At 41.9% G+C, this 15,585-nt stretch overlaps 1 protein-coding gene across 1 annotated transcript in view; it reads right to left on the reverse strand.

Moving 5' to 3' along the window:
• col9a1b (collagen, type IX, alpha 1b) overlaps window positions 1-15,585 on the reverse strand; it is a 151,741-nt gene that overhangs the window by 28,779 nt on the left and 107,377 nt on the right. Inside the window, exons 24-26 of the mRNA XM_043681717.2 lie at window positions 15,193-15,264; window positions 4,115-4,150; window positions 3,964-4,008 (exon numbers count right to left, since the gene is read on the reverse strand). Coding sequence (XP_043537652.2) covers window positions 3,964-4,008; window positions 4,115-4,150; window positions 15,193-15,264 — 153 coding nt within the window. The remainder of the gene's footprint in view (window positions 1-3,963; window positions 4,009-4,114; window positions 4,151-15,192; window positions 15,265-15,585) is intronic.

Raw genomic sequence — 15,585 nt, forward strand, 5'->3', positions numbered from 1 at the left:
TGGAGAGTTGTAACAAATAAAGAAAGAAAAATGAGTTATCTATCCTCTGTCAAACTGAAATGCCTTTATACAGGTGTGACAACATTTTCAAACACAGATATAACAGCAATAATTGAAACAATTAGTGCTCTAACAGCCATGGAAAGTAATAAAACAAAATAGCATCAATTTTTAATAAATATGATTCACTGGTAATGAATATGCATTTTGAAAACATGTCAATTTGTAAAGTGGTATAAAGTTAAATGTATACTCTTGACTATAAGTGTATTGTGATTCACTTACATTGGGACTACATCACATACAAACAGGCACACAACTCAAATAATATCTGCCACCCCTCTGCACCTCCACCCATTTGGCATAACTTTTCTTTACATCGAGAAGTGCTCTTACACACAACTGAACACTTGTCTTTTTTGGTCCATCACTAAATCATGCTTTTTTTTTCATCTATTAACCACCACCAGTATAACATATGTGGAGAGAAAGCAGAGTTAATGTTTCAGGTCCAATGACCTTTCTTCAAAGCCCATTAAAGGTAATTCAGACCATTAAAGGTGAGGGAGAAGTAGGGAGAGAGGGAGAAGGATAAATCAAAATGGGGTTAGAAGGGAAGAAAAAGCACTCCACTTCTCCATGGTGCCCACTTTTCTCTGAAAGCAGGGAGAGTGTTGGTAGACACCACAAGCCCTCTCTCTGAGGACACCCAGCTATGAACATAGCCACAAAAGAGGGGTAGGCAGTTGGGAACTAAGACCCCTGTATAATTCTTCTATTCCCTTCTCCCTCATGTAACTCAACTGAAGTCTACTTAAACATATTGCTGCCTCAACCACTTCCTGTAGCAGCTATTTCCACATTTTAGACATTCACTAGATAAAGAGATTTCCCCTGAATTCCCAAATGATAGAAATGGGAAGGCATACTGATGGGAGAATGGGATGGAAGATAGCTTCTGATGAGTGGTGCTGGAAGAGCACAGCAGTTCAGGCAGCATCCAAGGAGCAGCGAAATCGACGTTTCGGGCAAAAGCCCTTCATCAGGAATAAAGGCAGAGAGCCTGAAGCGTGGAGAGATAAGCTAGAGGAGGGTGAGGGTGGGGAGAAAGTAGCATAGAGTATAATAGGTGAGTGGGGGAGGGGATGAAGGTGATAGGTCAGGGAGGAGAGGGTGGAGTGGATAGGTGGAAAAGGAGATAGGCAGGTAGGACAAGTCCGGATAAGTCATGGGGACAGTGCTGAGCTGGAAGTTTGGAACTAGGGTGAGGTGGGGGAAGGGGAAATGAGGAAACTGTTGAAGTCCACATTGATGCCCTGGGGTTGAAGTATTCCGAGGCGGAACATAAAACATAGAACATAGAACATAGAACAATACAACACAGAACAGGCCCTTCGGCCCACGTTGTTGTGCCGAACATTTGTCCGAGCTTAAGCACCCATCCATGTACCTATCCAATTGCCGCTTAAAGGTCACCAATGATTCTGACTCTGCCACTCCCACAGGCAGCGCATTCCATGCCCCCACCACTCTCTGGGTAAAGAACCTACCCCTGACATCCCCCCTATACCTTCCCACCCTTCACCTTAAATTTATGTCCCCTTGTAACACTCTGTTGTACCTGGGGAAAAAGTTTCTGACTGTCTATCTATTCCTCTGATCATCTTATAAACCTCTATCAAGTCACCCCTCATCCTTCGCCGTTCCAATGAGAAAAGGCCTAGCACTCTCAACCTATCTTCGTACGACCTATTCTCCATTCCAGGCAACAAACTGGTAAATCTTCTCTGCACCCTCTCCAAAGCTTCCACATCTTTCCTAAAGTGAGGCGACCAGAACTGCACACAGTACTCCAAATGTGGCCTAACCCAGGTCCTGTACAGCTGCAACATCACTTCACAACTCTTGAATTCAATCCCTCTGCTAATGAACGCTAATACACCATTGGCCTTCTTACAAGCTCTATCCACCTGAGTGGCAACTTTCAAAGATCTATGAACATAGACCCCAAGATCCCTCTGCTCCTCCACCTTACTCAGAACCCTACTGTTAACCCTGTATTCTGCATTCTTATTTGTCCTTCCAAAATGGACAACCTCACACTTGACAGGGTTGAACGCCATCTGCCACTCCTCAGCCCAGCTCTGCATCATATCTAAGTCCCTTTGCAGCCGACAACAGCCCTCCTCACCATCCACAACTCCACCAATCTTCGTATCATCTGCAAATTTACTGACCCACCCTTCGACTCCCTCTTCCAAGTCATTAATAAAAATTACAAACAGCAGAGGACCCAGAACTGATCCCTGCGGAACTCCACTTGTAACTGAGCTCCAGGCTGAATATTTACCATCTACCACCACTCTCTGACTTCGACCGGTTAGCCAGTTTTCTATCCAACTGGCCAAATTTCCCTCTATCCCATGCCTCCTGACTTTCCGCATGAGCCTACCATGGGGAACCTTATCAAATGCCTTACTAAAATCCATGTACACTACATCCACTGCTCTACTCTCATCCACATGCTTGGTCACCTCCTCAAAGAATTCAATAAGACTTGTAAGGCAAGACCTACCCTTCACAAATCTGTGCTGTCTGTCCCTAATCAAGCAGTGTCTTTTCAGATACTCATAAATCCTATCCCTCAGTACCCTTTCCATTACTTTGCCTACCACTGAAGTAAGACTAACTGGCCTGTAATTCCCGGGATTATCCCTATTCCCTTTTTTGAACAGGGGCACAACATTCGCCACTCTCCAGTCCCCTGGTACCACCCCCGTTGTCAGTGAAGATGAAAAGATCATTGCCAACGGCTCTGCAATTTCTTCTCTTGCTTCCCACATAATCCTAGGATATATCCCGTCAGGCCTGGGGGACTTGTCTATCCTCAAGTTTTTCAAAATGCCCAACACATCTTCCTTCCTAACAAGTATCTCTTCTAGCTTACCAGTCCGTTTCACACTCTCCTCTTCAACAATACGGTCCCTCTCATTTGTAAAGATGAGGCGTTCTTCCTCCAGGCGTCTGGTGGTGAGGGAGTGGCGGTGGAGGAGGCCCAGGACCTCCATGTCCTCGGCAGAGTGGGAGGGGGAGTTGAAATGTTGGCCCACGGGCAGTGTGGTTGATTGGTGCGGGTGTCCCGGAGATGTTCCCTAAAGCGCTCTGCTAGTAGGCGCCCAGTCTCCACAATGTAGAGGAGACCGCATCGGGAGCAACGGATACAATAAATGATATTAGTGGATGTGCAGGTAAAACTTTGATGGATGTGGAAGGCTCATTTAGGGCTTTGGATAGAGGTGAGGGAGGAGGTGTGAGTGCAGGTTTTACAGTTCCTGCAATGGCAGGGGAAGGTGCCAGGATGGGAGGGTGGGTTGCAGGGGGGCGTGGACCTGACCAGGTAGTCACGGAGGGAACGGTCTTTGCGGAAGGTGGAAAGGGGTGGGGAGGGAAATTGTCAGGATTACACAAACTGGAATAGAACAATGGGGCTGAATGGCCTGTTTCTATGCAGAACACAACAGAACTCTGTGCATTGAAAAGGATCAGGAATATTACATTTAATATGCTTGTCAATTGATACAATTATTTATTTATAGTTTTGTTTTTAATTTTGTGGCATTTCTTACAGTAAACTAACTAAACAGGTAGTAAAGTGTTGTCATTTTGAGGAAGAACTCCACAGCTGGCTGCACTACCATTTTATTTCCATTAGTGATGCTGTTCAACCAAAGTGTGCCACAACAGCATCACATGGCTAATCTTTGTCCTAATTGCATTCACACACATTGTAATTCTTAGAATGCAAGCAGACAGACAGACAGACACACACACATGCACCTGATTGGCTTTACAATAGGCAGGTAAATTGCCTGGCTATCACTTACAGCCACAAAGGAAAGTCCTTACAATCTCATCTATTGAGACAAAAAAGTATTTTTAATTCTAATTATTGCCATCTCTTACCATTTCACCCTTGGGACCATCGATACCTTCTGCACCAGCAGGACCCTGAAGAGATTTGTTTTAACACATTAAAAATCAGTGTGTAATACTTTAACACAAATATTGAAGGGACTGCATCATCATTTTAATACACTTCAAACCAAGAACTTACTTGTTCACCTTTACCACCAGACAAACCTACAGCACCCTGAAAACAAACAAACAATATAACAGTAAATGAAATGGATTTTTCAGATTTGAAAGCATTTACTGAGAGAAATAGACAGCTAGTCTGACCTATAAAAAGATAGGTAGAATACACCACAACTCCTGAGAAGGAAATAAAGACAAACAAATACATGATAACATCTTGTCCCAAATTTTTCAAGAATGACAGAACTGAGCTGGAGTTATACGCAATGCAAACTTTGTGAAGTGATAACTTATTTCTCTCAATGTGAATTAACTGTGGATATGAAGAAATGGTACATCGGGAGCTGTTACTGCCTTGTGGAATGTTGCATGTCAGCTGGAGGCAAATGAACAACTCTCAAAAGGATTTGGATACCATCATTACACGTGGGGACACCTCCCACCTTGTGCATGGCAGGTACTCATGTGACTCAGCCAACGTTGTCTATCTTATATGTTGCAGGCAAGGATGCCCGGAGGCATGGTACATTGGGGAAACCGAGCAAAGGCTACAACAACGGATGAATGGGCACCGCACAACAATCAACAGACAGGAGGGTTCCCTCCCAGTTGGGGAACACTTCAGTGGTCCAGGACATCCAGCCTCGGACCTTCGGGTGACCATCCTCCAAGGTGGACTTCGGGACAGGCAACAGAGAAAAGTGGCCAAGCAGAGGCTGATAGCATAGGGAGGGCCTCAACCGGGACCTTAGGTTCATGTCACATTACAGGTGACCACCATTGCACTATACACAAACACAGATATTCCTACACACACACACACTCACACACACAGGCACTCCTATACACACATACATACGGACACACATACACACAGACGCGCACACAGACACCCACACACACCCTTACAGACACACACACTCCCACACTCACACATGCACCCCCTCACAGACTTAAGACACTCTGCACTCACTACACACACACACATACACTTTCTCACACTCACAACCCCCAACTCAGACAGACACACACACACAATCACACAAAGACCCACATGCACACATATATTTTGTGGGGTGAATTTGTACTTGCAGGGTTACATTGTACTTTGCTCAAAAACTGAATGCATTCATGTAGAACTCTGAGCTCAAAAACTGCATGAATTTATGTAAAACTCCAATATCTCACTTTTTAGATTAGAATCAATCTAAACGTCATGGCACAAAACAGAGAACACAGGGGGCTAACACCTTCAACATATTCTGGATTAGTGGTGCTGGAAGAGCACAGCAGTTCAGCAGCATCCAAGGAGCTTCGAAATCAACGTTTCGGGCAAAAGCCCTTCATCAGGAATAAAGGCAGTGAGCCTGGAGCGTGGAGAGATAAGTGAGAGGAGGGTGGGGGTGGGGAGAAAGTAGCATATGCAGTCATTGTTTTTACCTTCAACATATTGTCTAGCTATCACCATTGTTAACAGCTAACCCGAGAATGCAACTTTTAAAAAAAAAGGTTTTGTGATTTACACATGAAAGAAATGAAACTATCACTGTATTCTAACAGATGAAAGGCTTAACAGACAATCAATTTTTCAATGTATAATTTCAGTTACATCACACTGTAAATTTTTGCTATAAATTCTGTGTTAGGATTGAGCCCTCCACTATCACCTGATGAAGGAGTGTCGCTCCGAAAGCTAGTGTGCTTCCAATTAAACCTGTTGGACTATAACCTGGTGTTGTATGATTTTTAACTCAAAAGGATAGCAGTTTGGGGTCAAAAGGAAACTTAAAGTGCAGATAATAATGAAAGTGAACTCTTTGATTGCAGCAGACTCAGTGATAGAGCTGAAGACTCTGTCAAAGGATCTGTTTGCTCTTTTGGAGGTGGTAACCCAGCCATAGCAATAGATTCCAATAAAATGCACATCTCTACTGCCATGGCGGCTTGCTCCATGAAGTCCAAAGCCACTAATCCAGCGTATTGCCCTGGTGCACTTAGTGCTCCCACTTTGTGACATGCTGTCCCGATATGATCTTGAGTCAATGGACCAATTCCCAATTGGCAGTGGAGGAGAATGGAAGCAGATATGGTTGTGGGCAGGATTTGAAAACTGTGTTCCCAGATCATAGCCCTGGGGCCCACCACCTCTGAAATAGCTTACAATTTTTGGAGGTTCTGCAGGGGAAAAGAAATGGGAAAGTCACTCACCAGCACATACAGCCTCCTAAAGCTCTTCAGGAAGTTAAAGGGTCTGGCTAGAATTAAATGGGACTTTTAATGTTTTATCAAATCAAGTCAAACAGTCTGAGACATGTTTATACACAGATGTTGGGGCCATCAGGGGCAAAAGAAATGCAATTTCCATTTATATTTTAGTTTAACTGATTTTGAGGAGTCAACTGTACCGTAACGTGGCAACCATGGCCACATTTTGCTGTCTTTACACCACCATAGCCTTTCTAGGAGCAGCCAACTCTCCACTGCAAGGCTGCAGCAGGCCCTAAAATGGCTGCCACTTGCCTTTGGAAGTCCACAACTCTTTTAAATGGGAATTGAGACTGCCTTGAGCCCAATAAGCCTATTTCCATTTAGAATCATCGTCATTCACGCAAAGGGTCAAGGCACTGAATTCTTCCAATTTTCAGTTTCTTACCACAATTTGTAATTCCAGTTCAATGGGTTTAATGAAGTAGAAGACTGTGAAGTATCACTGTAGCAGTATCAGGGATAAGTAGGAAAAAAAATCTCTTAGCCAAGAAATGAATCTCATGTCAATCTTTCTCACAGAGCAAGGGCTATGGGAGGAAGAAGAAAGAAGACGCTACCCAGGCCATGAGAAAGGAGAGGTAAGTAAGACACAACAAAAGGTGTAATATTGGTAAGGAGAAGGTATCAGAAAAGCTGTCTGTTCTTAAGGAAGATGAGAAGTATCCAAGGATACTGAGGGAAATGAGAGTGGGAATTGTAGAAACATTAGTCATAATTTTTCAAACTTCCTGATTTGTAGGTAATACCAGAAGCCCAGAGAATGCAAAAGTAATCCCCCGTTCATAAAAAGTGCAGCAAGGTAAGCTCAGCAAACCCGACTGTTGAAGAAACAGTAATTTGAAGCAAAATTAACAGTCACGTGAACAAATAGAGATTAAACAAATCCGGCATAGATTTCCTCAAGAAAAATTATGTTGAACTAACATGGAGTGAGCTGATGAGGATGATGCAGTTGATGAGGCATATACTTCCAAAAGGCATACGATTCAGTACCATACGCCCACTTGTAGATATAGTTCACATAAGAAAAGGGACAGGAGCAACATGGACATAAAATTGGTTGAGTAGTAGTCAATAGGCATTTTTTGGGCATTGTAAACAATGAGGAAATCAGTTCAGAATGTCAGAAAGACATTAACAAGTAGTTGAAGTGGCAGATATGTGGTAGATGAGGTTGAATTTAAAGTGATTAAATTTGGTAGGGAGAACATGGAGAGACAACATAAAATAAAGGCCACAACTCTAGAAAGGGTGCAACAGCAGACAGACCTGGCTATGTGTGTGTGTAAGCCATTAAAGATGACAGGACAGATTAAGAGGTCAGTTAATAAAGCACAACGCTGACAATGTTATAGATGATATTTCCTTTAAGAATGAAACACAGCATACTCCAGACATGGTAAACAGAAGCTGGGGATGCTCCCTGCTCTTAGCATATATTTAAGGGCTATTTTATCTATATAAAAAAAGGGATGGTCTTTGGTGCAGTGTTAGTATCTCTACCTCATAGCCACAGGCCTTGGGTTTAATTCCCACCTAATCCTGAGTATACTTTAAAATCTCTGCACTGGTAAATACAGAATTTGAGAAGCAAGTCTGAGAGATTCTTGACAAAAAAAGGGGCTGGTTTGTATGACCCTTGTAGTGCAGTGGTAGTATTCCTACCTCTGAGCCACCTCTTTGATGTTGTTTATAAAATATCAAGGGCTGGTTAGTTAGCAGTGCTTGTTACATACTGTTTGTTTTAATTTGTTGATTTGATGGGGGAGTCTATTAAAATAAGGATTGATTTGTGAGAGTGTGCACTGCACAGGCTAGAATGTATTGTCTCCCCCTTCATCGTCATTTTGATTTAGTTTCCTCCCTTATTTTCCAACTGTCCTTCAATGTTATGACTATTGCACTATAGCCAGTGGGCAGTGTTGTTATTTGTTGTTTGTTTTACTTGCGATAATTAGGTGATTTAGTAGTGAGTTTATCAAATTAAAAGAGGAGGAGCAATGTTTGTGTCCTTAGTTCTGAGTCAGGAGATCCAGGTTCAAGTCTTACTTACTTCATTGCTATGTAATAACATCTCTGAACAAGTTGAGAACGTGTTTAACTAAAAGGGATGGCTTCTTATAGTAATAGTTAAAACAAGTCATTTTTGTTAAATTAAAAACCAAATGAACTGCAGATGCTGTAAATCAGAAACAAAAATAGAAGTTTCTGGAAAAGCTCACGAGGTCTGGCCCTTTCTGAGGAAGGGTCACCGGACCCAAAACATTAACGCTGACTTCTCTTCTCAGATGCTGTCAGACCTGCTGAGCTTTTTCAGCAACTTCTGTTTTTTTAATTGAAAATATGGCTGATTGTCTGTCCCTGGTGGGTACTGCCTGAAATTTGATTAATTGAGATCTTTGTTAAATTACTGGCTTCACCTCCTAAGAGGACTTGATGTAAAGGAAGTGAGCAGACTGGGGTTTTTATTGAACTATGAGATGCAAATAAACGGTTGTGGAAGATGGACTGACTAGCTTTCTGTGTCAGTATATGAATGAAGCTAGCAATATAACAACAGTATCCGAGGCTGTTTTAATCAAGCCATGTAGTGCAAGAGAAAGGAGGTCATGTTGTACTGATTTAGTACACTGGTTCAAATCAACTGGAGTTGATCCACTTCTGGGTGCCACACTGTAAGAAGGTTGTGAAGGCACTACAGAGAGTGTAGAAAAGATTTGTTCCAGGTGTGAAGAACGTCAGCCTGGTTTCCTTGGAGAGAAGAATAAGAAGAATAGATTTGATCAAGGTGTTCAAAACCTTGAGGGGTTTGGACAAAATACAGAGGAAGAAACCGTACCCACTCATAAAGGGATCAAGAACGAAAGACACAGATTTCAAATAATTGGTAAAAGAAGCAAAAATTGTATGAGAATCACTATCTCACATAGTGAATGGTTCACAGCCTTAGAGTGTAGTGGAGGCAGGTTCAACTGTAACTATAACCGCATTGGTGAGACCACACCTGGAATATTGTGCACAGTTTTGGTCCCCTTATTTGAGGAAAAATGTAATGACATTGGAGGCAGTTCAGAGGGGTTTCACTAGATTGATCCCAGAGATGAGAGGTTTGTCGTATGAAGAAAGATTGAATAGTTCAAGCCTACACTCTGGAATTTAGAAGAACGAGGGGAGATCAAATTAAGGTATTCAAGATTATGTGGATAAAATAGACGTGGAACAGATGCTTCCTCTTGTGGGGCATTCAGGAGGAGAGGCCATCATATTAGGATAAGGGGTAGCAAATTTAAAACAGAGTTGAGGTGAAACTACTTCTCCCAAAGGGTTGTGAATCTGTGGAATTCGCTACCACAAAATGCGGTAGACATTGGGACAATGCTAAATTTAAGGAGAAGTTAGACAGATCTTTAATTGACAATGGGTTGAAGGGTTATGGGGAGAAGACAGAAAAATGGGGATGAGGAACATATTAGCCATGATCGAATGGCAGAGCAGATTTGATGGGTCAAATGGCTTAATTCTGCTCTTATATCTTATGGACTTATGAAATGCTGCATTCAAAAAGATTAGACTGTTAATTGAAAAGGAAGAATTTGCAGGGAGAATATAACAAAGAACTAATACAGACATGTTGGACTGAATGGCTTCCTCCTGCACTGTAACCATTCTATGAGCCTAGCTATCATAGAATGATACCAGACAAAAGGTACCATTCATCCCATCATTAAATTGCTGGTTCTTTGAATCTATCAAGTGAGTCCCACTGTACCTCTCTTTCCACACAGCCCTGCAAATTTTGGCCTTACCAGTATTTATCCAATTAATTTTTTTGAAGTTAATATCAATTTAGCACTTGGTACTTTTGTGAATGACCTTAATCCTGGGTCCTCTGTTTCACTGAGCCCTCATCATGGGCAAAATCCTTTGATAGTAATCACCAGGAAGTGGGAGAAACATATATTCCTCAAGGGACACATAAGTCATAGTAAACTAATAACGTGCAGCTAGCTGGTCTACTGCCCCATATAATGTATCAGTATGAAGATTCAGAGTGCATACAGTAGATAATACATAATATCTTTGTAGTGCAGTGGGAGAATGCCTACCTCTGGGCAAGGAAACCTGGTTCAAGTCCCACCTTCTCCAGAGGTGAGTCATAAACCTCTGAAAAAGTTGATGGAAAAACTTTACATTGATGGGGAGTGAGAGTCACCAGCGCTTTCAACACTTATACTGTATAGATGCATTTGGCACAGTTTGGGTGGTCAGCCGTTTTGCCCTTCATGAAAAGGAAACAACAGAGGCCCTGTTAATTGACCAAGTACTCATTTGATATGGCAGACACAGAACAAGCAGACTGATTGAATGGAACTGATAAGGCATCTCACAGAAGGCTTGCTGCAAGCAATTTGAATTATGGCACAACAGAAAAGTTAGAGCATGGACCGAAACATTCCAGTAGATGTGTCTATTTGAATTGATGAAAGAATTGGAATTGACGTACTCCAGTGGTGAATGCAATCATATATTTGGAACAGATGTAGACCATTCGGTTCCTTGAACCTGCTCTGCCAATCAATAAAATTGTGACTGATCTGTTTCAAATTTCACATTCCCACTATTTCATTAGGGTTTAGAAGAATGAAAGGAGATTTAGTTAAGATATATAAGATACTAAAAAGGATTGACAAAGCCAGAATCGATTGGATGTTTCCCCAGAATGAATCAGAGGCAAAGGAGTGAGAGATCTAAAACAGAAATGAGGAGGAATTTTTTCTCTCAAAGGGTCATGAATCTGTAGAATTCATTACCCCAGAGTGCAGTGGACACCAGAACACAGAGTAAATTCCCGGCTATCGCAAGCTGTGAACTTGTGGGCAGCACAGTGGCACAGTGGTTAGCACTGCTGCCTCACAGCGCCAGACACCCAGGTTCAATTCCTGCCTCAGGCAACTGTCTGTGTGGAGTTTGCATGTTCTCCCTGTGTCAGCGTGGGTTTCCTATGGGTGCTCCGGTTTCCTCCCACGTTCCAAAAATGTGCAGATTAGGTGAATTGGCCATGCTAAATTGCCCATGGTGTTAGGTGGAGGGGTAAATCTAGGGGAATGGGTCTGGGTGGGTGGCTCTTCGGAGGGTCGGTGTGGACTTGTTGGGCCAAAGGGCCTGTTTCCACACTGTAAGTAATCTAATCTAATCTAAATTTAAGGAAGAGATAGACAGACATTTAGTAATTGGTTTAAAAGAGTTAGCGAGTTTTGAGAAGATTTGTAGCTCAGGTTGAGGTTCTGGATGTAGATTTGCTCGAGTGAGCATGACCTCGGTGGTGGGCAAGTTATTGGATGGAATCCTGAAGGACAGGATGTACATGTATTTGGAAAGGCAAGGACTGATTATGGATAGTCAACATGGCTTTGTGCGTGGAAATCATGTCTCACAAACTTGATTGAGTTTTTTGAAGAAGTAACAAAGAGATTTGATGAGGGCAGAGCAGTAGATGGGAGACTGATTAGCAAGGTTAGATCTCATGGAATAAAGGGAGAACTAGCCATTTGGATACAGAACTGGCTTAAAGATAGAAGACAGAGGGTGGTGGTGGAAGGTTGTTTTTCAGACTGGAGGCCTGTGAACAGTGGAGTGCCACAAGGATCGGTACTGGGTCCTCTACTTGTTGTCATTTACATTAATGATTTGGATGCGAGCTTAACAGGTACAGTTAAAAAGTTTGCAGGTGACACCAAAATTGGAGGTGTAGTGGACAGCGAAGAGGGTTACCTCAGATTACAACAGAATCTTGACCAGATGGGCCAATGGGTTGAGAAGTGGCAGATGGAGTTTAATTCAGATAAATGTGAATGCAGGTGCTGCATTTCGGGAAAGCAAATCTTAGCAGGACTTATACACTGAATGCTAAGGTCCTAGAGAGTGTTGCTGAACAAAGAGACCTTGGAGTGCAGGTTCATAGCTCCTTGAAAGTGGAGTTGCAGGTAGATAGGATAGTGAAGAAGGTATTTGGTATGCTTTCCTTTATTGGTCAGAGTATTGAGTACAGGAGTTGGGAGGTCATGTTGCGGCTGTACATGACATTGGTTAGGCCACTGTTGGAATATTGCTTGCAATTCTGGTCTCCTTCCTACCAGAAAGATGTTGTGAAACTTGAAAGGGTTCAGAAAAGGTTTACAAGGATATTGCCAGGGTTGGAGGATTTCAGCTATAGGGAGAGGCTGAACAGGCTGGGGCTGTTTTCCCTGGAGTGTTAGAGGCTGAGGCGTGACCTTATAGAAGTTTACAAAATTATGATGGGCTTGATAGAGTAAATAGGCAAAGTCTTTTCCCTGGGGTCGGGGAGTCCAGAACTAGAGGGCATAGGTTTAGGGTGAGAGGGGGAAGATATAAAAGAGACCTAAGGGGCAGCTTTTTCACGCAAAGGGTGGTACATGTATGGAATGAACTGCTAGAGGACAATTGCAACGTTTGAGAGGCATTTGGATGGGTATATGAATAGGAAGGGTTTGGAGGGATATGGGCCGGGTGCTAGCAGGTGGGACGAGATTGGGTTGGGATAACTGGTCGGCATGGATGGTTTGGACCGAAGGGTCTGTTTCCATGCTGTACATCTCTGTGACTCTATGACTCTATGCTCGCTGAGCTGCAAGGTTCGGTTTCAGACGTTTCATCATCCTACTAGGTAACATCTTCTGTGAGCCTCCGAATGAAGCACTGGTGGTGTATCCCACTTTCTATTTATACGTTTGAGTTTCCTTGGGTTGGTGATGTCATTTCCTGTGGTGATGTCATTTCCTGTGGTGATATCATTTCCAATGGTGATGCCATTTCCTGTTTTTTTTTCTTAGGGTGTGGTAGACATTTGGCTGTTTGTTCTATCAACAAACACATTTGACTTGGATCTATCTACCACCCTTTGAGAAAAAGAACAGGAAATGGCATCACCCACAGGAAATGATGTCACCACAGAAAATGACATCACCAACCCAAGGAAATTCAAACAATTACATAGAAAGCAGGATACATCACCAGTGCTTCATTCGGAGGGTCACTGAAGAAGTTATCTAATATGGTGATACAAAGTCTGGAAATGAACCTTCCACCTCAGCGAGCAAACTTACATCCAGGTTTAAAAGAGTGATGGACAGCGGGTAGGAAAGTACAATTGAAGATGAAATGAGGTATTGAATGTCGTATTGAATGGTGGAGCAGCCCTAAGGGGCTGAATTGCCCATTCCTGCTCCTAGTTCTTACGTTCTCATTTGATTGTCCTGTCAATCAAGAATCTATCCACTTCTGTCTTAAAAATATTCAATGACAACACCTCCACCACCTTCTGAGGCAAAGAGTTCCAAAGCTGCAGGACTCTCTGAGAGAAAGAAAATCTCCTCATCCTTCTTCTCAAAGGGTCCACTTTTCTTTGAACGTTAACAGAAGATTTGGATGTGGGCACAATTTCTGAATTTGCTGATGGTACAAGAATAAGACAAAGATGTGAACATAATGTGAGGACATTAGATAATATAATTTAGAGGAAAACACAAAACAGGAGAATCTACTTAATAGAAATATTTAGTTGAAGAATTCATATGAGTAGGAACCTAAAGCTAATAGAATTAAATTTCTAAAAGTGAAAGTGGGCAAGTAAACTGACTGAAAAAGACCAAAGACATTTTGAATAAAAGAACAAAATGATTATAACAGATCTGCATAGATGATATTTGGACACAGAATATCAAACACAGTATTGAACAGCTCATAGTTAGACAGCCCATAGTTGCACTGGACTGCAAAGGCATTGAGAGTATACAGCATTATTTCACAGTGATGACATAGCTCATGGGAAGAGATGTGCAGTTATTTCAATTAGAGAAGATTAAGTGGAAACTTATTTGAGATTCTTAAAATTATGAGGCATTTTTATTTGGCTGACAGAGGAAAGTCCAATTCCTCCTGACTCAAGTTTTAGTGACAGAAAAGGTCATCAGTCATGAATAGGAAAAGCAAGGAGAAACCTCTGCACGCAAGTGTTGTAGGACTGGGGGCTGATTAAATACAGTGAGCAGCTGGAACACAGACCATCACACCTTTTAAAGAAAGAATAAACAAATGATAGAAGAACACACAAGTCTCTGAGAGAAAACAAGGCCATTGGTTTAATTTTATGTAATTCTGGCAAAGAGCCAGCATAGACACAACAGGCTTTAGGACTTCCTCACTGTGTTTCAGTCATCTACAGTTTGAACTACTGCAGAATCTTTTCATAGATACACTTACTGAGAACTGTTAAAGAATATTTACTGCTTAAGCACTGACCTTTTCTTTCAAGCCAATGAATGTTACATCTTTGTTGTTAGCAGTTCATTTAATCTCAAGAACAGAAAGAAAAATTGGGAAACTCTGCATTTAACTAAGGATAAGAATTTTCGTCCCAGTATAATTCATTGTATCCACTTCATTCAGAGTTAATGTTTGAGAATTTCTTAAGGAGAAAATTCAACAAAATTCCTCATTCATCAAAGTATTTTTTCATGAAATTACAAAATTACACGTGTCAAAAATTAAAACTGCTCTCAGCATTAAGCATAATCATAAGGATCTCCCTCTCTCTCTCTCTTTCTCACTCAAACTCTCCATCCCTTTCACTCTCACATCATCCCTAGATGAGATCTACCTCCATCTACCTCCATCGCTTTGATTCTCCTTTGACCCAGACAAATGCACAGCTTTGAATAACAACTGCAACACAGAACTTCCTGAGTGTTGGAGGGTAACTTAAGATTCTGATTTATTCCTGAGCTCTGAGTACAAAAAGAAGCTTCTTACCCGATCTCCTTTAGCACCTGGCAAACCAGCTGGACCCGGAAGACCAGGATAGCCAATATCACCAATGGGACCCTACAATGTTCAGGAGGAGGAAAAGGAAGTCATGGAGTAAAATATTTGTGTTGGAAGTATCATCCAGCACTTAGAATGAGAGTTATCATTATTACAAAACTTAATGTTATTTATGTGCTATTCCTATTTCAAAAGAACAGAAATGTATTCCTTTCACTGGTGCTGATTTGAAGATTATTCTCAAACCTTCAGCTGAATTAATTTAGCACGTACTTTAACATTCTTCAGCAGTCTTTCTGACCCTGTCTGTTTCAGCTCACTTTTACATGATTTTTTTTTGCCTGTGGTTTAAATTCCTCAGGAACAGTGAGCTCTTTCAGT

Source organism: Chiloscyllium plagiosum, unplaced genomic scaffold (assembly GCF_037043375.1).
Source record: "Chiloscyllium plagiosum isolate Xiang-an unplaced genomic scaffold, Cpla_swu_hap1 HiC_scaffold_3, whole genome shotgun sequence".
Taxonomy (NCBI): domain Eukaryota; kingdom Metazoa; phylum Chordata; class Chondrichthyes; order Orectolobiformes; family Hemiscylliidae; genus Chiloscyllium; species Chiloscyllium plagiosum.